Source organism: Chamaea fasciata, unplaced genomic scaffold, assembly GCF_029207755.1.
Source record: "Chamaea fasciata isolate MVZ Bird 193981 ecotype frontalis unplaced genomic scaffold, bChaFas1.0.hap1 SCAF_10, whole genome shotgun sequence".
NCBI lineage: Eukaryota > Metazoa > Chordata > Aves > Passeriformes > Sylviidae > Chamaea > Chamaea fasciata.
Window position 1 is genome coordinate 5,310,997 of NW_027094095.1, and position 21,964 is coordinate 5,332,960.

Genomic DNA, 21,964 nt, shown 5'->3' on the forward strand with positions numbered 1-21,964 from the left:
AGTCCCAGCTTAGCAGAGAAGGAGCTGTTGACCTGGCAGGTCTAGATTTTGTTAAGATATTGAAATCCCTGCGTTCAGTGATCCCTGAATGTGAGTCCATAAATGTGGCTGCCCATCCAGCAAGCGTGGCTGGGCACAAGGAACGGATGTGGAAGCAGAGAGGCATCAGCTCTCTACACATCACTCACAGAAAGACAGTGCTCCTGTGTTCGTCCTCATAGTATTTCCTCTTTTATCCAGATCCCAGTATCAAATGGAAAATGTTAAAAAATGATACTTATAGAGGAAAGAAAAGCACAGCTACCTCTAACAGCTTCCCTAATTTTGAAAAAGAATTAGTTTTCGTACACTTGCCTCACATACACAAAAAAAAAGTTCCCCACATTCTTCATCCTTAGCAAAATCAAACTCCTCCTACCTGTGAGCAATTCTATAGGGGAACTCAGAGGCAAAAAACCCCCAAACATTTGGAAAAGGCATCTCAACAAGGCTGCTTAACAAAACCCTGGGTACCACAAAGGACACAGGCAATGCAACAAGCAGAGTTCACCTGACTGCTCTTTTGTACAGAATGAAACTCTGAAGGTATTGGAGCAGATTCACACACGATAAGATTTATTACACAGTAAGGGAGAACTTTGTTCCCATTTAATATATTGAATGACCTAAGTGCAGGCAGCAAAACCCTTTGATGGGAGGAATATTCCAAAGACACTGATTTCAGATGCAAAGCAGCGGCCCTGGTAGGAGCGTTGGCTCTGCTGTGCTTTGTTCTAACAGGTTCCAGCAGCAGCTGAACCAAAGCAACCCCAAACCTCAGCCATGTATAATTGAGCACTCGCTGCCGTTTAGGTTTGCAGTTTAGGGCAAGTCTAAAATAAACACACCACAATGTGCCACTTTAATGTCATCTCTGCAAAATCCTCTCTAATTTCTCCTCTCAAGAAAGCACTGCTGAGGTCACTTGGCTTCTGTCCCTGCCTCAAACTCTGAGCAATTCCTGTCCTTACAAAGTACTGAGAGCCTGCAGCCAGCTCCTGGTCAGTGGAGGAAAGCATGGAGTGAGTACAAAGAGGGGAAAGAGGAGCGAAAGAGAAATAATTACCAAAGGGAAAAAAAAAATAAGCTATTCTGCTATTTTGCAAATTCCAGTTAAGCAGAGGCTGCACTTGGAGCAAGACAAAGCAAGCAGACCTACACAAAACAACAGCACGGCCACTTAGTAGAGCATCCCCAGATCATAGCGGTGCCACATGCCACAGCCCTTCCCTCCAAACCTCCTGCTCTGGGCTACATCCCAGACAACAAATCCTGCCCGGAGAGGAAGAAAGGCACAAACAAATCCAAGAGGAATTCTTCCTCAAGCCTCAGGTTACAGATTTCGGAGGAGCACTGTGCCAAGCAGATAGGCTGGGGTCAGGTGAGCAGCCACAGATACAGTGAGGAAAGCTCCCTCCTTGTCAGCTGTGCTCCCATGGGCCCCACGGTGCCAGGAGAGGCTCCCACATGCTGCTGGGTTGCCAAGGCACAGCATCCCCCAAGGAGATTAGGGGGGGCTGGCAGCCAGCAGAGGCAGCAGGTGAGGGGAGGCCGCTCTGCAGGCGTGGCCAAGGTGACCTTCCCAGACAGAGAAGTTCCTCCTTGTCCTTTCCTACGAGTTTGATGAGATCCAGACATTACAGGCAACATGAGAGAGCAAGGAATCTTTTAAGAAAGCCTCTGGTACACACAGCAGATGTACTCCAAAGCCTGCACATCCCATCTTGCAAGTCACACCTTTTAGGAGCATCTCTTCTGCACCATTGCTCCTCTAACTAGTGGGTTGTGAGTGTTTGGGTTTGTTGCAGAGCAGCTGGAGCAGTGGTAGTTTTGTTGACTCAGGGTCCCGTGGCAGACAAATGTCAGTCTGTTCCAGCAATCCTTTGAAGTTACCATATTTAAAACAGCTCAATAAAGTGATTAAGTGGCTTAGAGTTGGCACTTTGTCTTCCATAAACATCAGAACAGCCTAAAGCTGTTGGTTTGATGCAACCACATGCATTTACAAACACAAATAGCATTTGTGAGCACCACAGTATAGATCTCATCTACTGATAGATCTGCAAAGCAAATCTTTGACTTGTGCCTGTATCAGCAGCATCCCAATCAATACAAGCAATAATTATACAGAAATAATACTTCTCTGCTGCTTTAAAGCCTCAATTGATATGCTGAATCTGTAACAAGGAAAGAAAATTGCTTGCTGGCTTCCCTTTGGCATAGATGCCACAAATTCACGTACCAGTGTCCAGCAAAGGGGCTGGATTAACAGGGTCCTTCCTGTATTTGGTAGGAAGCTATTGGGAAAATGAGTATTGCTCAGACTCTGTCCGCAGAGAGGTAATCCCAGGGAAGCAGATTACTGTAAACAGGAAGATCACACATGCAAAAAGTGGGGGAAGGGTTGTTTGTACAAATCTGTTTCTGTTAAACAGCTCCATTAACAACACAAATCCTGTTTGAAATGACAACTAACCTCCCATGATCAACTTTTTATCCTGTTGTTTTTTCTATCAACACCTGTTAACAACAGAGATTGTGAAGGAACTACATGGGAGTTCAAAGAGTTACCAAAGCACCAAATAATTCTTACACATTCTCCATAATTTCTTTCCCATAGGAAAAACAGGCAGAGAAGGAGCATGCCAGGGAACATTTTAAACTTCTCACCTCTTTTCACATGTTTTGGAGTGCTGGTCTTCAGAGCTGCATCTTCTCCACTTGTAAATCAGAGCCCAGACAATGACCTAAACCACTGACCTGGCAGCAGCATGCGACTACCACCGAAAAAGAGCTCTCCAACCACCCCATCTTGCTGGCCCAGCCCCAACCTGACCCTCTCTCCTTGCACACCATAATTCAGTAATTTTCCATGACAGGAAAATCTCAGCTGTAAGCCGGGAACTGGAAACCTCTGCCTTTCAGTGGCTGCCCATGGCACACAGCAGCCTATTAGCAAAGTTCTGTTATCTTCTATTGTCTATAGGGCACATAGAATAAAGGGTTAAAATCCTAATTGCTCTGGTTATGAAGCTCTCCTGCTGATTTTGACCTATTTAAAAGCCAACCTACAAGGCACAAAAGACTTCCAATTACCGAGCTTACGAGTGAGAGCACTATATTACTTGTAAAACAAGCCTGTGGACATCAACAATCCAAAAAATAACTAAAAAAAAAAAACCAAAACAAAAAAAAGGTTTCAAAATGAACTTTCCTTTACCAAAGTGGTGTGAAAGGAAAGAGCTCAGCCCAAGCACCCAGCTACAGCCAAGTCTCCCGTTGGCCTTACACAAAGCTGTTCGTCTGCACTCTTCAAATAATTCCAGCAATCCTCATGCGCTGGGAGACACTCCCTGAGAGCAGAAAGTCGAATTCAATACTTAGCCACTCTGCAAAGTCACAGGAGAGAGCCTGGACTGTAACGCAGTGAACTCTCTGCTGTTATCCCAGCTCCCAGCCCTGTGGAAGGGGGACCCTACCGTCTCCAGCATCACCTGCAATTCACCCGCGCTCTGCCCGTGCTGCAGCACCAGCTTTTTCTCTGTCCAAATGCTCCTTTCGTAGGCACCACACCCCTCTTCATTTTCCAGCTGCCAATTATCTGAACATCCTATTACTTGGTCAACAATTCTTCAAGTCTAACCAGTTTTTTTTTTGTGTGTTTTTTTTTTTTTTTAAATCGGAAACTTAGGGTAACTTATTTATCTGCAAGTTACACTCAGGTACGATTAAACACTGGGTTTTTCTGAGTATATTGCTCTAGTCTTCCACTGAGATTCTGGTCTTTTCTGGCAAGGTGCTACCCAAAGGCTCATTGTTTGAATCCTGGATTTGCAGAGCCCTTCCCTCCCTGCCCGCTCTCCCTGCGGATCACGGCTTGTCTAACAGACACCTCTCAGGGTTCAGCCAAGCAGGCTGCTGAATTTCACAGCAGGAGAGTTCTCCTCTCTCCTCTGCTCTCTGCTATTAACGTTTCCAACTAGTCTGTTTTGATGGACCAGAAATGCTTAATTGATTCAGTTTCATTTCCCTGCGAAACTCAAGGTGAATGCTACATGGAGGAGCCTGGGCTTGCAGAGAAGCATCAGCCATTAAGAAATATGTATTTATAAAGGGGTCAAATGACCTTGCAGGTGGGAGAGAGCAGCCCAGCACCAAGGGGAAGGTTTGTGACAAACACTGGCATCTCGTTCAGTTTTCAGTGAAAAACCAAACATCTGCTGAAATAAATATGTTCACCGAATCAGGAGCGAGGCGTCCCTCCAGAAACAAACCACTCCTCCCCTTTCCCCACACTCCAGTGTGCTGATAGCAACAGATATGCTGAATGAATGCAAGCTGGGAGTGAGTCAAGCCTTAATAACGCATTGTGTAACACAGATTTCTATCCTGACAGCTAAATCAGGGTGAAAATCCCCCACCCTTTTTTTTTTTTTTTTTGAAAACCGGCATTAAATTAGAATGGACCTGAAAAAACACGGCAGGTTTTGCTTGCATTATTTACACAACCTGTGCTATTTTCTGACTGCAAAGAGGCAAGGAGGGAGGAGCAGGAACTCACCGAAAGTAGAAGAAGCTGTGGCTGGAGGAGTGATAGCGTTTGACCATGAAGCCCAGAGCCATGGCTACCTGCTTCCCTGGGCCCTGCCAGAGCCCATCCCCAGCCCTGCTGCGACTGCCTCATAATGCCAGAAAATGACTTTGAGCAGAGCAGGAGGATTCCCACGTGGCAGTAAATCCCAACAGGGCAAAGCCCTCCCAGCTGTCTGCAGGGCTTTGCTGCAGTCAGCGAGACCATATGCAGCCAGTCGCAATCATCTTCGCCCCCTCTCCGTAAACAAAACCGCTGGGACTCTTGGAGATACTCTCAAATTCCTGGCCACAAACTGGAAATATTAATTTGGTCTCTCCTTTCAAACAAAATTTTCCTGAAGTCTTTTCTCATGCTTTTTTTAAACCTGTTTTATAGATTTTGGACACTGAGAAAACATTCCAGACGAATGTGTGAGTTGAAAAGCTCGAAGGATGCAGGAAGAAACAGGCTGGAAAAGCTGTGAAAGATGCTACAGTGACACGGTGCCAGGTCGCCTCATGGTGAGAGTTGTTGGCAACCTGGTGAGATGCTGCACTGGCCACGCACTGAAGAGCCTCATTCCCACCTGCTGTGCCTCACAAAGGAGCACAGCCCAAGCCCTGCCCATCAGTGGCAGTAAAGACAACATACCTGTATTCCCTGGCAAACAACCTGAGCCTGAGTAACAGGAGGGATGTGAATTACTGAGAGGTTATGGATTTATTTCTACAGGATACCTGGATGCTGATCCATGTTTCTAGAGGGGCACCAGAAGTCTCTTCTCTCCCTATCCCCTAACCCAGACATGCTGAAATAAAGTTTAAAACCAGAAAAGGTACGTTGGCCAATTACTTTCTGCTGAAACAGAAAATCTGATTACAAAAAATTCTGCAACTCATCTCCATCCCTGCTCCCTACAGCACTCCTGACTCCTTTCTGTTTAAATCAACTCCCAACAGACAGCATCCATCCTCTCTCACCATCCAGCATGGCATGTAATGTTACAGTATCCCAAATCTTGATGTTCATCAGGATAACTAATCTTCCTTACTCCACAATTTTAGAGGTATTTATCTATAAAATCTCCACTTTCTTGACAGGTCCCAAACATCCCAAAAGCATGAAAAGGCAGTATGACAGGAGCCTCTATTTCCTTCTAATCCATGCAGGGTTTTAATTTATAAAGCTGTATGATACTTCCTTTGAAGGCAGGGCCCTTGTGTTTGTCAGAGCAAGAAAAGGGAGATGCTATCAGTCACCCCGGCCCTGGAACACCATGACATCACCTAGAATCACCTGCTTGAAATGGGAAAGGGCTGACTCACCAGGGCAGGACAGGAAAGTTCTTACTGCTACAGAGGCTCATACAGAATGTGGGGAGAATAGAAGGTGAGAGAGTGGCAAGTCCTTCTCATGAATTTAGAGTCAGCTCTGTGTTCAATAATGCTACCATGTGATCATGTACCTGGATTTCACGCTTTTGTGCTTTCAGGCCATCAGAGAAAATCCACATTTCATTTGAGTCTAGTTGAAAAGTTGTGCCCACACTGGCAAGAGTAGAAGGGGGTCTGCTTTTCATGGGAAGGCAGCTTTGCAGTGTGTAACATCATGTCTTACACCAAAGATGTAGGAATTAATTATAGCTACATTTATTAGCTTTCCCAAAACAACAGTGCTTCCCTGACACTACAAAAGCAAGTATCCAGCCTGAGTACTAAGCTCAGAAAAGACAACCAGATAATTTATGGCAAAGAAACTTTTGCATTACAAAAATTCAAGCAAAGCTGGTTTCAAACAACGGTAAAAATAACAGGTACTTGATTACCTGGTGGCATGATTTAAGATGCTTATGCCCACTGAGTTGCTTTTATAGCCACATTGCAACACCTTGAAAATAGAGATTTATAGGAAAACTCGCATCAAAGCAGCCTGGGTGGACTACAGGAGCAAGGCCGTCTAGATGGTTAGTCACATCTGGTAAGCAGCAGGCTTTTCTGTAACTCCTGATGTTAACAGACCCCCAACATCCACAGCCATGCCATCTCTGTGATTTTGTGGCCTGCCTTTCAGATGGAGAAGGCAGCACCATTGATTGAAGCAGCACAGCATGACAGATACAACTAATGAATTCAGCTCAGCTAAAGGAGCAGGGAAAATGCACTGAACAATGTCAAGTCACAGGAGCCTGCCGTGGCCTCGAGTACAGGCCAACTTATTTCTCACTCTATCTATTTCTCCTGCTGGGCAACTGTGGAATGTAACACAGAATATGTTTAATAAAAACAGTCAAGAGGCTTTGCAAATAGTTAGGAAACACTGTGTGTAAGAGCCTTTGCTAGCCTCCTATACAATCCACTGCCAGCCTGGATCTCCAGCCGAAAGCTAAAAAAGCAAAGATACACCAAATGGAGCACTAAGATGGTCAGAAATTACTGAGTTTTCCAGTTTTCTGAAAAACAGATCATCTGTTCCTTATGGTCACACTGTAGTAGCCAAAACACCAACACTGCAAGGGTCCTCAGTGTGCCTGAACTGCACTGCACATCTCTGGGCTGTGCCAGTGCTGGCAGAACCACCCTGCTTGCACCAACACAGCTCCTCATCTCACCACAGCACTGGCCTGCAGGCAAGCGCTGCATGCTGCAGCAAGGCAGATTTCTCTCCAGCTGATCAATCCCATGGTTCTGTACCATGGAATTGGAAGTCTGCAGCTTATTTCAAACAGACGCAGGAGAAGGTCCTGGAGTCCATCTGCTTAACCTGAGCTTTCAAGACAGCAGTGAAGAGCAGCAGTTTCCCATCCTGTATCAGCAGTACACTGCACACTGAACTTCTGACGTGCCAGAGGCAGCCCCACAACCCCTCCTCGTGCCAGCTGCACAGTAAAACCCCTCCCTGGCTCTCCTCCCGTGCTATGTGGCAGCTCCGTGGACACATCACGCCTCACCTGTCCTCGGAATTGTTGGGAGAGGGCAGACGGAAGCTGATATTCCTGTCCAGTTTGGATTGACTCTTTGTCCTCTTGATGGATCCTTTCAGGCGCTTGCTGAAGAAGCCCTAAAATGAGAAGTTGCAGAAGTGAAACAGGGGAAACTGATGCCAATCATGAATCACTCGATGCACTGTCACTGAGCCCAAACACAGAGGTTTGATGCCAGTCACAGGCTGGACAGGCTGGACTGGGATTTCTCTGAGCAGGAAGAAAGGCAGGAATGGATTGTCAGTGACAGCTCCAGGAGGTGAGAGCCTCCAATTGCAATAATTAGCACTACCCACACTACTGGGGCATCCAACTATTATACAAGAGACCCAAACCCCACAATTATCATTTCATAAGGAGCAATCTTCAATATCACTATTTGATCCTACTTCCCCTCTACATGCCATGTTTTTAATTCTCAGTGAGCTTTAAAGTACAGAGGTCTTATATAATGAGCTTCTATTTGAGCCCACAATTGCAGCCAGGTTTTCCTTTTTAAATTAGATATAGCACATCAAATCTTAAAATAATTCATCATTTCAATAGTCTGGGCTAGCCAGAATAGAAAATTTCAAGGCATTTCACACACCAGTGGCTAGAGATATCAGTTATAGTATTGGTAAGAAGCAAAGTTCAATTCAAAAATCTGCTTAGGATCTGAAAATAAAATAAATCTTCAAAGAATCTGTCTTCAAACTACATTTGTTCACCCAACAATCACAGCCCAAAGCCACGTTGGTTGGAGGGAGCCTGTGGGATCATCTCCTGCTCGATGGGGAGGTGCTGCCTACACTAGGTCAGCCTAATTCTGACTTGGTCTAGCCAAGTACTGAAAACCTCTGGAGACAGAGGGAACAAAGGAAGGGGAATCTGCTTTCTGCATTTAAGACTGCCCTTCAGTTTCTGAGGCTTGCCAGCCAGAAGCTCCTCAGGGGTGAAAGCTGCTACATTTTCCTGATAAAGTGGAAAAGAAAAGGCCTGGTATCTAAATACTGAAAAAAAACAACCCCCTAAAAAACCCAACAACAACAACAATACCCAAAAAACCCAAACAAAGAACCTCCAAAAACCAAAAAAACCCCAAACCAAACCAACAAAAAAACCGAAAAAACAAAAAAACAAACAAAAAAACCCACCAAAAAAACCCCAACAAAACAAAACAAAACAAAACCAACAAAACCCCACCAAAACCCTCTAAAAAAACCCTTTAAAAAACTCCCCAAAACCCCAAAACAAACCCAAAAAATCCACAAAAAACAAACCCCACAAACATATACAATGTGCTGGGGGAAAAGGTACTGTCGAAAGGGAAGAAGTGTTTTCAGCTGTGCGTGCCACTCACACTTTGCCCATGATGCTGCACTTTTCTTGGTCCTGGTAGTGAAAAAGTGCCTTTGAAAAAACCCTGTAATCAATAGATGCTCCTGGGCTTCTCCTGGGGCCCTTGCTGGAATTCAAGTAGAGGATGTACAGCACTTTCAAAGGCACTTTTGTATATTCTGACCTCTCAGCATAAAAAGCAACAAACCCAGCTAGGGATTAAGATCTGGTGGACCCTGGCTTCAGTCCAGTACCTTTCAGTCTACTCAAAATGCAAACATGAAATAACACGGCTTTTTCCCCCCTTAAGGGCAAGTAAGACAAAGCTGACCCAATTCAGCAGGGGTCCAGAAGTATTTATATTGAACAATTCCAAATCCCACTCAAAGAAGAACCGTGAATATTCATTTTTGTGTCCATGTACAGTTTTAAATTGGTACTGCTTTAACATGGAACATGCTCTTGGTTTAATTGAACATAATCTACACCCCAATGAAACAAATGTTCTAGCTGGGGTTGAATAGGGCTATCCAGAGTTGATCATACCAAAAAAAACCACCAACAAACCAAAACAAACAAACAGGGTAAGAACATATTTAAAGAGAAAAAATTATTTAAACCAAGGGTGTGCTTATGGGTCATCCTCAAAAGAGCTGAGAACCTTTGCAGTATTTGCTCTGTGCTGGCAGTTCATGCAGGGCCAGTGCTTACAGATGGACAACCTGGGAGCAGCATGAAAAATTCACACGTGCCAGAACTGAGCAGAGTTTTTTGACTTCCATTTGCCAAAGGAAATGCTTTTAAATACTGAATGCAGATATAAAAAAGATGTAGTGATGAAAAATAAACTTCTACCTGCAACAATACCACCTAACTGGAAGTTTTATTTCCTTTTACTCCTATAGACAAGAAATCCTTGCCAATGTTTATAAAGCAGCTTGCACCGTTAAAAAGACAAAAACACCTTTACTGCATCTCTTATTGTCTAGCCATTTCTCCTAAATACTTATTTCAACACAAAACAGACTCTTGTTTGGTTCTTACACCTAAATGTAATGGAGTGTCTGAGCTTTAAGAATCATCATGGAGCTTCTTGAAAAACACTGGGGATTTTATTGCTAAAGCAAACGCCCTCAGATGAAAGGATGTAAATTATTACCCAGACTGCCTGAATTAACGAGGTTATGTTCTTAATCAAAAAAGTACAAAATATTTGGAAGGATAAAGTAGCTAGGATGAAATTTGCAAAGAGAGAGATATGAGGTTCACACCTAACAAGTTGCCCTCATAATGACAGGTTTAGGGGAACAGGGATGGAAAAGAGAGATGGGGAGAGAGTGATAGTGCACAACCACACATGCAATCAGGAATAGGTCAGGGCAGGTTTGTCATCCCCTCCAAAAGCATCAAACACTGGCCCAAGAAAACCCAACGATAACAACATCTAAAAATAATTCAATCCCACTGAGAATTCTATTCACCTCATTTGGAAGTTAAGCTACTCGACTCTCCCGCTCTGCCAAGAAGCAATCTCCACAGGAGAAGGGATAATTCAGCAGGCTGTTGGAAACTTCCCCTCATAGCTGCACAGGGAAACTCTCACCCCCATGTATTTCCAGCCCAGGGGGGGTGGCTGTTGAGGGCAGTTTTGGCTTTAGGAAAAGCTCACTTTGGTTTGTCCTTAACCTGAGCAGAGCAGCGCAGGAACTGTCGAACAAATACAAAGACAGCCCAAGTACAAGCTACTCCACTCCTGAACTGCTGCTCCCTATGGACATGATGATTCTTCACTCCAGAGAGAGCAGCCCATGCATAATAAATAATGATTGCCCTGGCTGTTTTGAAAGGGAAAGGTTAATTCAGCCATGAACGAGTGAAACCGTATATAAGCATAACACAAACCAGCCACCGATAAAATGCAATGGTATTAGTGGAAGTTTCAAAGCACTGAAAGTAGGGTAAAACGGGCAACAAAAAAGGTCCATCTTACACACAGTGCTGTTACCTACATTAGCTCTTCCTGGGGACAAACACACTGCCTTTGAGCCTTTCAACGCATCCTGAACATCTGTAATTCTTGATGAGGAGCGCCAATGCATTATTAATAACACCAGGTGGGTAACTTCATTTACAGAGCGATGAGACTCATCTTCTCTGAGGGGAAGGACTGGATGGGTACAAAGATAACCCTCAAGTGACTGTGGATGACAGCAGAACTGCCTCCCCACTAACATGAGTGGTGAGGACATGAAGCATTTTACTCCTTAAGCTGTTCACAAGCAGCTATCAAGGAATAAAAAAAAAAAAGTCATAGCCAAGTGAAAACACTGTCCTGTGCCAGTAATGTTGTAAAGCTATGGGAGGCAAAGAAGCAGGGGAAGATTGCCAGGTGGTAAAATGGAAAGATCAAACTAGAAGGATATTCCAGGAATGAGCAGCAAAATGGTGAAGTTTACTATTCTTTGCAGAGCAACAGCAGAAGGCCAAATTTAACTAGCATGGAGGTGAAGTTTGGTTTATGAGCCCAGTAACACTCAGCATTAAAATATTAGTGACTCCCTTTGAAAAGACTCTCAACCACGCACACAGTAGAAAAGCAGATGAAAACAACCCTAGATACACCTTGGAGGTAATATACGGAACACCACAGGGATTTACAACAGCCACGTTCCACCATCTACTCATCAAAAAACCTGGCACTACGTCACTGAGGAGGTGGTTTGTGCACAGGCACAAAACGGCAAAAAGCATGTTTGGATGTACGAACAGAGGATGAAGCCCAATAAAAGCAGAGTGGTGTTATGTAAGTCGGCCGTAGCTTTCACACTAATGCATCACTCTTCTGATTTTCTCATCTCAGCAAGAAAGCTAGAACAAAACAGAACTCCAGAAGTATAAACTGATTAAAGGCAGACAAGAGGGGGATTTACAAATGATATGTTTTAAAGACCAACTATTTATTTTAGGAACAAAGGCAAGACGGGATTATAGATGTATAAAACAAATAGAATGGAAATTACCTAAGCTCCTCATGCACCCTGTTACATAAGAAAACCAAAGGGCAATTTAACATGAGAGGCAGCACGTTTCACTGATTGTCAGGAGACCTTTCCGAATGCTATCTATAAATGAGCCCATCCAATTCACCACCACAAGATATTATACAGAGAAATTTTTTCAGCACGATTAAAAAAGGATTATGTGTTTATATAAGGAAGAATAACATATGTAGCTGCATTAGTCAGGTTTAAAAATAACAAGAGTGAGCAATAATCATGCTTCAGGACACAAGCTGATCAACAGCAAGGATCAGGAAAGATATTTTTCCCCTGATGGGACAGCACTGCAGATTTGGCCAGATAACAATTTCAACTTTCCAATGAAAGATGGTCCACAGCCACAGGAGGGATACAGAATAGGAGGAACAAGTTTAGGAACAGTAATAAGAAACCCAAGGAAATGCAGAGAATACTGTAACAAGGGTACATTGACGATACACCTGTTAATAAAATGCACGGTAAGACTGCGTGCACTCTGCATGATGTGCAGCCGAGAGTCCTGCAGGAATCGAATTTCCAAGTCACTGGGAATTCTACTGAAAAATTCATGAAGAAGCAAGAGCTACCTGATAGCCAAGAGGGCCACATCAGCTTTTCAGATCCCAGTTCAGCAAGGTGTTCAGCACGGACACAACTGGGAGCAGCACCTGGCTGCCCTTGTGGGACCTGCCCGCAGCACGAACAGCAGATGGAAGGAGCATCCTTAAAAGCCCCTACCCAGGAATTAAGGAGTAAAGGTAAAAAGTCTGTCTGGAGAACAACGAAACAATGACGATTAAAAATTAACATGATAAGAAACAGGTCACCTGAGCCTGTCAGGAAGGGCAGGCAATGATTTCCCGACCCTGGCATGCAGTCACTAAGCAGCCCAACACTTCAGAACTCCTTTTGATAACGCAGCACACATGCTAATTACAAAAAAATTATTAAAAATGAGCTTTGTTAAAACTCGTAACATAAATCTGAGGAACAGCTGCAGGAATATCTGAAAAGAGTAATTACAACAAGTGATAAGGTATCAAGGTAGAAGAAAGGGTCCAATGGGATGTGGTGGGGATAGTGGCCTGACTGCTTCTGCTTAACATCCTTGTTAATCATCCGGAAGAAAAGTTAAACAGCACATTAATTACACTGAGCTATATTAAATTAGGAGGTGAAGCGAGGGCCAGGGAGGACAGAGAAATAACACAAAGGGTTGGGAGCAATTAGAAACTGGTAACACACATTCCTGTGAACTTTGGTACCAGGACTCGGAGAATCAGTTGAAGGAAATTAAAAACACAAGAGCAAGAGAAGTGATAAAAGGGCCAGAAGGACTCATTTGCAGAGGATGCATTAATTAAACTTTGCATAACTTGACTAAGTCATGATTTGGAGGTGAAGAATAAAATGAGCCGGTGCATATTTTAACACTACAAAGCAAGGACAGCTGGAATGTGAGCAGTGTTTAAAGCTGTGTATGCTCATAGCTCCCCTACATTAACTAAGGAATAAAAGGAGTTGGATAAAGTCAGGTTTACACCAAACAGGAGAATAATATTCCTGCTGTTGAGGTCCACCAGACACCGTCAGATATCCGCCTGGATATCCCCATCATCTGATGCAACACGAAAGTTGGATGTAATGAACAAATCTGCTGTGGCAGCAAGACACTGTGAAGGTTATAGAGCCTATGAACAGCACTATCCCAGAATAAAGATACGGATGAAAGCGTGGTGAGCATCCTGGAGATAGTCAGTCACCCATTTATGCTTTCTGACAGAGAATTCATGGAAAAGCCAGCATATCTAAGCCATCACAGCACAGGCAAGTGATAAAAGCTAGAACAGATTCAAACAAACATACCACAGGAAGTAAAGAGTAGAAAGTGGAAGGAAAAATGTAAATTTCTATTGAGGGGACAGATTTAAGCACTGTGTTTTTCACGGGCAATGCTGTGGTGCCTCACACTTAGGCAAATCAACAATTCCATCTCTGCATTGGTGCTGAGACAGAATTAAAAATAAGCATTTTTGTGCCACGGGGTCACACGGGCAGCACAGCTCAGACTTGTCCTACCCTGGCAGCACGGCGGGAGCAGAGCAGTGCTCTGGAGAAGCAACAATCTTGCTGACTGCATAAAAGATGAGGCTGGGCAGCCACGAGATCTCATCAAGCTCTGACCTTCACTCGGGCTGGCTGCATTGTCTTCTGTTCCATTTAGCTGTACTCTTAAAGAGCAAAGAGGCAGACAGCACTTCTATAGATCCAATTATACCCTCGGCCAGAAACAAACCAAGGAAGGCAATCTGCAAGTATCCTACATCAGGGTTCCTATAAAAATCATTTTATTTACTTCAAAGACTGTGCTCTGGCTTTCCTGTCTCATTTGCACTTGTTCCTTTGACTCTTTCTCATCTTTCTTTCCCCATTAGCCAGCAGACACGGATGAATCATATTATTTGTAATAACAACCCCGAGCCAAAACTGGAGAGCCCAGTGAGAGTCCGAAGGGTGAGTTCAGAGATTCCTCTCCATCCCGCCGCTGCAGGAGGTCTGAGGATGTGGCTGGTCCCACATTTACCCCATCCCAAGAGCAGAGCAATGAGGGAATGTGTCAGGCAGCAGCAGTGCTGCCGGGGCTCCACAGTACCACAGCAGGGAACGGGATGCACGGAGACCGAGGCGCTGCCAGGACATGGTGTGTGTGGGAACGGAAAAGCTGCTTCCTCGCCCACTTATGCGTCACTGTGCCTACTTGGAGCCAGCTCCCTCTGCCTCCCTGCTTCCTTCAGTCAAATAATGTCCATTATTAAAAGTATGCCTTTTCCTATATATGTATCCATAAACAGCACACATTTGTCTATATGTGAGAAGATGCTTTTCCTCATTCTCCATTTTCCTACTTTTGGTGCCCTTCCCTTCTCTCTCAGGATTTCTTCCTGACACACCTGGATATCATCAAACATCAACGTACACAGCTGAACTTAGATGGAGACTGTTTCAAGTGCAGGCAAGAAAATTTGGGGCAGTGGGGAGGAAAAAGAAAGGACAAGCACCAAGAGCTCTTCTCTCTGTATGTGTTGTGCAGTGCCAACATTTGCAGAATCCTTTTTACTCCCCTCGGTGGGAGGTAACCAGAACAAATCATGGAATCTTAGAATGGTTTGGCTTGGGAGGGATCTTAAAGATCATCTCATGCCAACCCCCTGCCATGGGCAGGGACACCTTCCACTATCCCAGCTTCCTCCAAGCCCCATCCAGCCTGGCCTTGAACACTTCCAGGGATGGGGCATCCACAGCTTTTCTGGGCACCCTGTGCCAGGGCCTCACCACCCTCACAAGCACGTGGGACATGCTGGTCCACATGGTGGTCCATCCTAGGAAAGAGTGTAACTACTGAAATTCTGCTTTTCACACACTAGTAAATTTAAACATACATCTTTTCCTCCAGTGCCCAGGCAGGAGGTAAAAAGGGAAATTTCCCAAACTTTACAGATCAGCCCTTAAAAATAAATCCCTCATTGACCACTGCCACTGAAGAGACTACTTAAAAAATGCATTGTCAAGGAGATGTTTGCTTAAAGGCAATTACGCTGTTATGAATCAAAATTCCAGATGCTAAAGCAATGCCAATTAGCAGTATTAAAAAAACAGATGCCTTGTTCTGAGAGAGTACCACTGCCTGTGCTTGAAAGGAAAAAACCTGCACAGAACATGCTGGAAGCTACTGTCCTATTGAGAAGACAGCTTTTAAATAGCTGTTCTGAGAGACAAACTTAAAAAGCTGTAAAAGCAACTTATTATGAAAGTCTCAGCATAATTTTCCATCAGGATGGAAGAAGGTTAAGCTGTCCCCTGCCTTAAGCTGCTTTCTGTTAGAAATCCAAGCAGTGAGGAGATGAGGTATGGCACAGAGTCAGGGCCATGGGAAGAATAACTGAGACAGCACTATGTTGCAGCTGCCTGTAGCCCTCCAACCTGCATGGTAGGTGACAAAGTCTGGAAAAACAAAAAAAGCACGTTCTCTTACTATTAATCTCCTTTATATGTAGAATAAATCCCTGTCAAACAGGGACAACCTCACAGACACAAATTTGAAGCCATTACAGGCACCTTTTGCATCCTTCACTCGCAGCTCTTCTCAGATCACTGATCCAAGACTAAGACTTTCATGAGGTGCCCAAGTCACCTTTCCTCCTTCTGAGAGCTGGGAAATTCTTATTATCAGTCAAAGGCAGGAACATGATTCCTCCCCATCTTCTCAGCCACCTATTAGATGTGTGCCAATCTACCAAGTTAACAGTGTGTTTAGTTTCAGCAGTTTTGGCTTGAGCTCATCTGTATTGTTAAGCAAGCTGACTTCTAACTGCAGCTTGCTCTTACAAGCAGCTCACAAGCTGCCACATTTTAAAACATGGTGATCTCAGCCCCCACTTAGGAGTAACAGGGTATAAATGGGTTACTCAGAACAAAACGTCCAAAGCCAGAAGCCTTGTCCCCATGAGGAGGACAGGAGGGTGCATTATGCTCCTGGGTGTACAGGTGGTCAGGCAGACAAAGCAGCAGAATCCAGCTCCACGTGGCACAAATAGCTTCTGGCTCTCTGCTGGTTTATGCCCAAGAAAAGCAGCCAGGTACTGCTTCCTGAGCCTATTTGCCAGAGTCCTAAAAGCCCAACACACCACCAGGGGAAATGAGAAACATTCTGCAGGGTTCTTGTTTTGAAAGGGAGCAGGAGCTAAGAAGTATCAGAGAACTATTAGAGAAGAATTAGAGCACCATTAAAACATTACTTAAGAGATAAGATCATCATTGAAAGGAACGGTACAAAAATGAGGAAAAAAGGAGGCATATAAAAGATACAACACAGATAGCCATGAAACACTTCTGATACACAGCTTGCAGTTGTTAGACAAAGGCTACTACAACGTAATACTAGATGTATACATCTAAAGGCTTGGGCTATTACTTATAGATGAAGGCAAAGAAAACAGAATTTCTTATAAATGAAGACATGAATAAGACTTTTGAAGACTCTCAGAGTTAAGAAATCTCCCTGGAACTCTGTGGATCATGGACTCAGTATCAGAATCTCAGAACGTGACATAACAGAATATTCTTGTATCAGCTTCACATACAACTAGACCAAGGCCCTTTTTTCCCAAGTACCACCCAGAAAACAGATGTCTGAAGTGACAGAGGATTGCTCATAGAACACAGAATAGCTCAGGTGGGAAAGCACCTCTGGAGATTGTCTAGTCCATTCCAATCTGTATTATTCGATGACTCTTAAAAGGGCCCAAGTATATTCACTGCTTCCTTGGCACCTTCCTGCATTCCAATGCACCATGAATTCACAGGTTGCTTTAAACACCACGTATCCTATACACTCTGACCAACCTTAATCATTGAATAATTAAAATAACTCTCATTAAATCTTTTGGCTGTTTTTAAATTTTATTTTTAAAATGACACGGTGCAAGATTTATTTTGAAGTAGGCAGATTACTTGCCAAAAGTAAAGGAGGGCATGGAAATGTTCGCAATATTCAAGTTAGATATTTTAAAACATGAACAAATATTGTTAAAAATTACTGGGCACCTCATTTTAACTTGAAGCATTTGTCCTCAGTCTAATAATAGAAATGCCTTTGTGCTCCTGGACACACTGACCAAAGACTGACCCAAACAAAATCCAGGCTGTAGCTGAACAACTCTCACGCAGACTCACAGCCAACCAAACTCAGGAAGACCTAAAGAGGAATGAACACACCCGCAGAAATTTCATACACTTCTGAATAAACTATAAAACCATACCGATTTTCCGTGTACTTCATTTGCAAGAGGGATAAATAACATGCAATCACCAACCTAAAGGAACTTGTTTCCTTGTCAAGATTGAATATGGAATGCAATCCCTGGAGGTGACTTCAAAAGTATTTATATAGGTCGCTGCCCACATTAACACTGATGTTTCTCTATCTGCAACTTCAGATCAAGGCAATGAAAAGGAGCAAGTTGGGGATCCACCAGGAACCTTATTGATAATATATGACACTTTATAGCAAAACCTCTTGGTCAACTGGAAATATTAACCAAATATTCCTTTGCCCCCAGGCTCCCCCAGCCTGGTTGTACACTGTGATACTTTAATCTCCTCCTCCCGTCCAATGAGACAAATGGCCCTTTGCAGGGAAGGCACACTTACTGGTACTCTGAAAGGAGAAGTGTTCGGAACATCCATGGAGTTGGTTTTCTCAGAGGTGCTGGTCCCCGAGATGCTCCGTCTGCGAGGAGATCTCTCTGCTGGGACCTCTGAGGAAGAGAAGAAGAAGGTGGTGAATGGGTGCCCGGGGGTGGGGAATAGTCAGGCTTTGAGCTCTGTAGGACAGAAGCCTCAGGAAAGTTTTGAGTGCATTACTAAACTGCTGAATTACCCACCTATTTACCTGTATCTTATTCACTTACTAACCTACAAAGGCATTTTCACTGGCAGATTCAAGGTTGTGAATCTGACTTGACCGTGGGAGATTAAAATAAAAAGTGCTGGTAAAGATCAATACCTGGATATACTTAATATTTTGTAACTGTTTGAGAGATAGTATCTAGAGAACTTAAATCTATTTTTTTTAATTTAATTTTTTTTACGTAAGCAGTGCAGTAATTAACTGATAACTACAATCAAGACCCAGGGAAGCTCAGTTTTAGTCCCAGCTGAATGTAATTCGGCAGAGGTCAAAGTTTGGTCGTGTATGATCTCACTACTTGCTCAAAGCATGCATCCAGCAGAAGACTTACAAGTGCCTAGGTAACATGACATATATATCTCTGCAGATTAAAAAAAAAAAAAATAGGTCAGCTTCTCATTCTGGCAGTATGACCTTACTAAGATACGACTTTGGCATCTTAAATCCATGCAGACTGATCTGATGAGCACGAATATTCATAAAAGCTGCACTAATGTCTTTGACTAGTACAAATCCTGGAATAACAGCATAATAAAGTACACACAGCATTAAAAATCTCTCCGCAAACACATATAAACGCATTTTTATCCAGAGCTCGATATGCATATGTATGCATACAGATACCTTTATCACAAGTGCTGCCCATCTCCAGCTCAATTGCCAGACTTTAAGGAATCCAGCTTCACAAAACACCCCCCGAAAAGGGGAGGGAAAAAACCACTTCCTAGCAGAAAGTCCATTGTTATCTTCTGAACCTTAAAGAAAAGGAGCGCGCCGTGACTCCAGGCAGTGACATTTTGACTCCTGCCGTTCTCCTCTCAAGAGCCAGATGCCGCTTAAACTTCCATCGCTGGCCGCCCGGCCCTGGGGATCCGTGACTTCCACGGCAGGGAACGCCGGGTGTCTCCGTCCGCCCTCCCCCGGCGGGGCTGGCGGGGAGCGAGCGAAGCAGCAGCACAGGACTGCAGCTCTTCAATCAATCGCTCCGGCTGCACATCCTCATTAGTTACTTTCAGGCTATTAACAGACGCCCAACTGCCGGCTTCCCTCGGCTACCGAAAAATTTTCCCTGCGCATCCTGATTCACAGCGGCAAAAAACGAGTTTTGTGGGGAGAGACAGCCAGCTGGAGCCACGAGAGCGGCGTTTTCCTCCAAAGAGCCGAAGGAAAAAAAAAGGAGAGGAGCCTTCTTCAGGGATAACATTACTTGTGATGTCTTTGCATACCGGATTTTGATTTCGGCAGAGCTATAATACGTCTCTCCCATGGATGCTTGGAGACTGACAAAATGGAGCATAGAGGAGGAGAGGCGAAGGAATCCGGACCCTGCAGTATTAGTGTCTCACTCAGTAGATATTTATCTTTTAAAAAAAAGCAAACTGCTGACACTGAGCCCCTCAGTCCGCTCGGGGAAAGGACTGCTAAGAGGGAGAGCAGCCTGGTGAAGTGGGCAGAGTGCAGCACACGGCGTGGTGTGTTCTAGCGGGGACTGGGCAGGGCACAGCCAGCTGTGAGGGCGATGCCCGAGCCCTGCCCGCACCGACCGAGCGCATCCCGGCCCGCCAGAGCCAGCGGGAACGGCGGCCGAGAGATGGCCCCGGGGGCACAGCGCTCCTCCTCTGGAGCAGCACCGGCCGCGTTCTCCTACAGCATCACCTGCCCCAGAGCCGGAGGGTAAGTCCCCGTCAGGGCACCTTTCGAGAACAAAGCACTTGGAGCAGGGCCACTGCCAGCCCAGGGGTTTTGAGTCAGTCAGTCCCACCAGCTCGGGAGCCTTTGCAGTGCTGCCAGTTTTACCTGACAGTGCACTTTGATAGCACCAGCTGCCTCCCTGGCCTAGATGAAGGGAAACTTTATTTTTCGGCAGCACCTGTAAGTACTGCTCTGCCCAGGGCTGCGTTAGGTAGGATATAAAGAATTGTCTCTGCCATTCCCTGCCATTCCCATGTCCCTGTAACAAAGGCAAATGGGACTGATACATTATTCCACTGGAACAGGCACCTTTTATGTTAGACTGACTAGTAAGGAGTAACGTAATAGGTTTGGTTTCCTCCGCTTCTCATGCGCAGGAAATCACATCAAAGCTGCTCCGGTAATTTAAAACAGTCTGTTAACTTTGCTGAGTCATAAATGGAAACACGAGCCCAAATTCTCCACTATTTTCCACAACACATTCTGCAGGAGGGGCAGTTTAGGAAGGAGCTTAACTTTAAAATGAATGGAGTTGAAAAGCTACCACAAGGAATGTGCCTGGCTCCCCTTGCCTCCTCTCTCCTCCCTAACATCAGCAATCCAACTTTTCTACAAATGAAATGTTGACATTTCATTGGTAAAACGAGTTTCTTCTTTTCTGACACCATCACAGAAGTGTACCAAACGTGGAAGGGAAAATAAAATATTCACTAGGTGCCTGCAGTGAACTAAAAATAAAAACTACCTTTCCCTCTCTTCTCCTTTTAAAAAACAAGAGCAAATAGACACGCTTAGTCCCTAGGAAAAGGAAGACCCAGATACAGCAAAATTGTCGGGATATGTTAACTGGAAATCAAAAGCTGAAGCAACTTGCTATGACGCCTGTAGAACCGTATTTTTGCTGAGTCTTGTGAAAGAAATCTATACTGTCACCACCAGGCAAAAAATTAGACAGTTCCCTCCCCTGCTCCGCTAGTAATGCTTGAGGCTACTCTTGCATAATCTTCACCTGCTGCAAAAATCAATGCACCTCTCATCAGCTTAGTATTAAATTACAACTGCTTTCTGCATTGCTCGCTCTCAGGGACCAAGGCTACAGATAGATCACATTGTTTATCCATCAAAACAATCTGAAAACCTTTCCAGCCCTTCTGATTCTGGGAAGAAAAAGAAAAAAAAAGGCAAAAGGGAAGAAAGCCCACCTGACAGATCCTTCCCGTTTCAACCTTTGACAAAAAACTGCAGAATCTTACAAGGGTTTGAGATTGAATGGGCCTTAAAGATCATCCAGGAAGAGGCACTTTCCACTGTACCATCAAACAAATGAGTTGCAAACATCCCAATGGGGCACTTTTATCACCTGATATCTTGGTGATACGCAGTAATATTCATGTAAATAAGTATTTACACACTACATAGCAATAGTCAGTTCCAAATTAGCTGAGGCCATTACTCTGCAGTGGCAAATGTCTCTGAGGAGGGAACTGCCCAAGGATACAACGCAGGTAAGGTCTCTTCTCCCATCCTGTTGAGCCACTCTCTACCCCCAGCAACACCAGAGCTTGTTCTGTAGGCCAGGAGGAAGCTTTGTGTAAGCCAGGTGCCACTTACTACATGGAGTAGTGGTGAGGGTTGCTCTCCTTTGGAGGGAACCCTCTCCACCACGGTGGTGTAGCCTCAGTGACCTCTGGTCACCACAGGGCTCTGGGGGCTGACCTAAATTTCCTGTTGCTGGGTGCTGTGGCCACTTGAAAGGCTTGCTGTGGTGGAAATTAGTATTTTTACTGTGAAGAGCTTTTTCTCCAGGTGGGAGAAGCAGACACTAAACAAACCTCCCAGCTTTGTGGGACGGC

The 21,964-nt window shown here is 44.5% G+C and overlaps 1 protein-coding gene across 2 annotated transcripts in view; it reads right to left on the reverse strand.

Annotated features, from left to right (window-relative positions):
• RASAL2 (RAS protein activator like 2) overlaps positions 1-21,964 on the reverse strand; it is a 160,219-nt gene that overhangs the window by 25,368 nt on the left and 112,887 nt on the right. For both annotated transcript variants that reach the window (XM_066192158.1, XM_066192157.1), the window contains exons 4-5: positions 18,161-18,267; positions 7,560-7,669 (exon numbers count right to left, since the gene is read on the reverse strand). In XM_066192158.1, the coding sequence (XP_066048255.1) occupies positions 7,560-7,669; positions 18,161-18,267 (217 nt within the window). The remainder of the gene's footprint in view (positions 1-7,559; positions 7,670-18,160; positions 18,268-21,964) is intronic.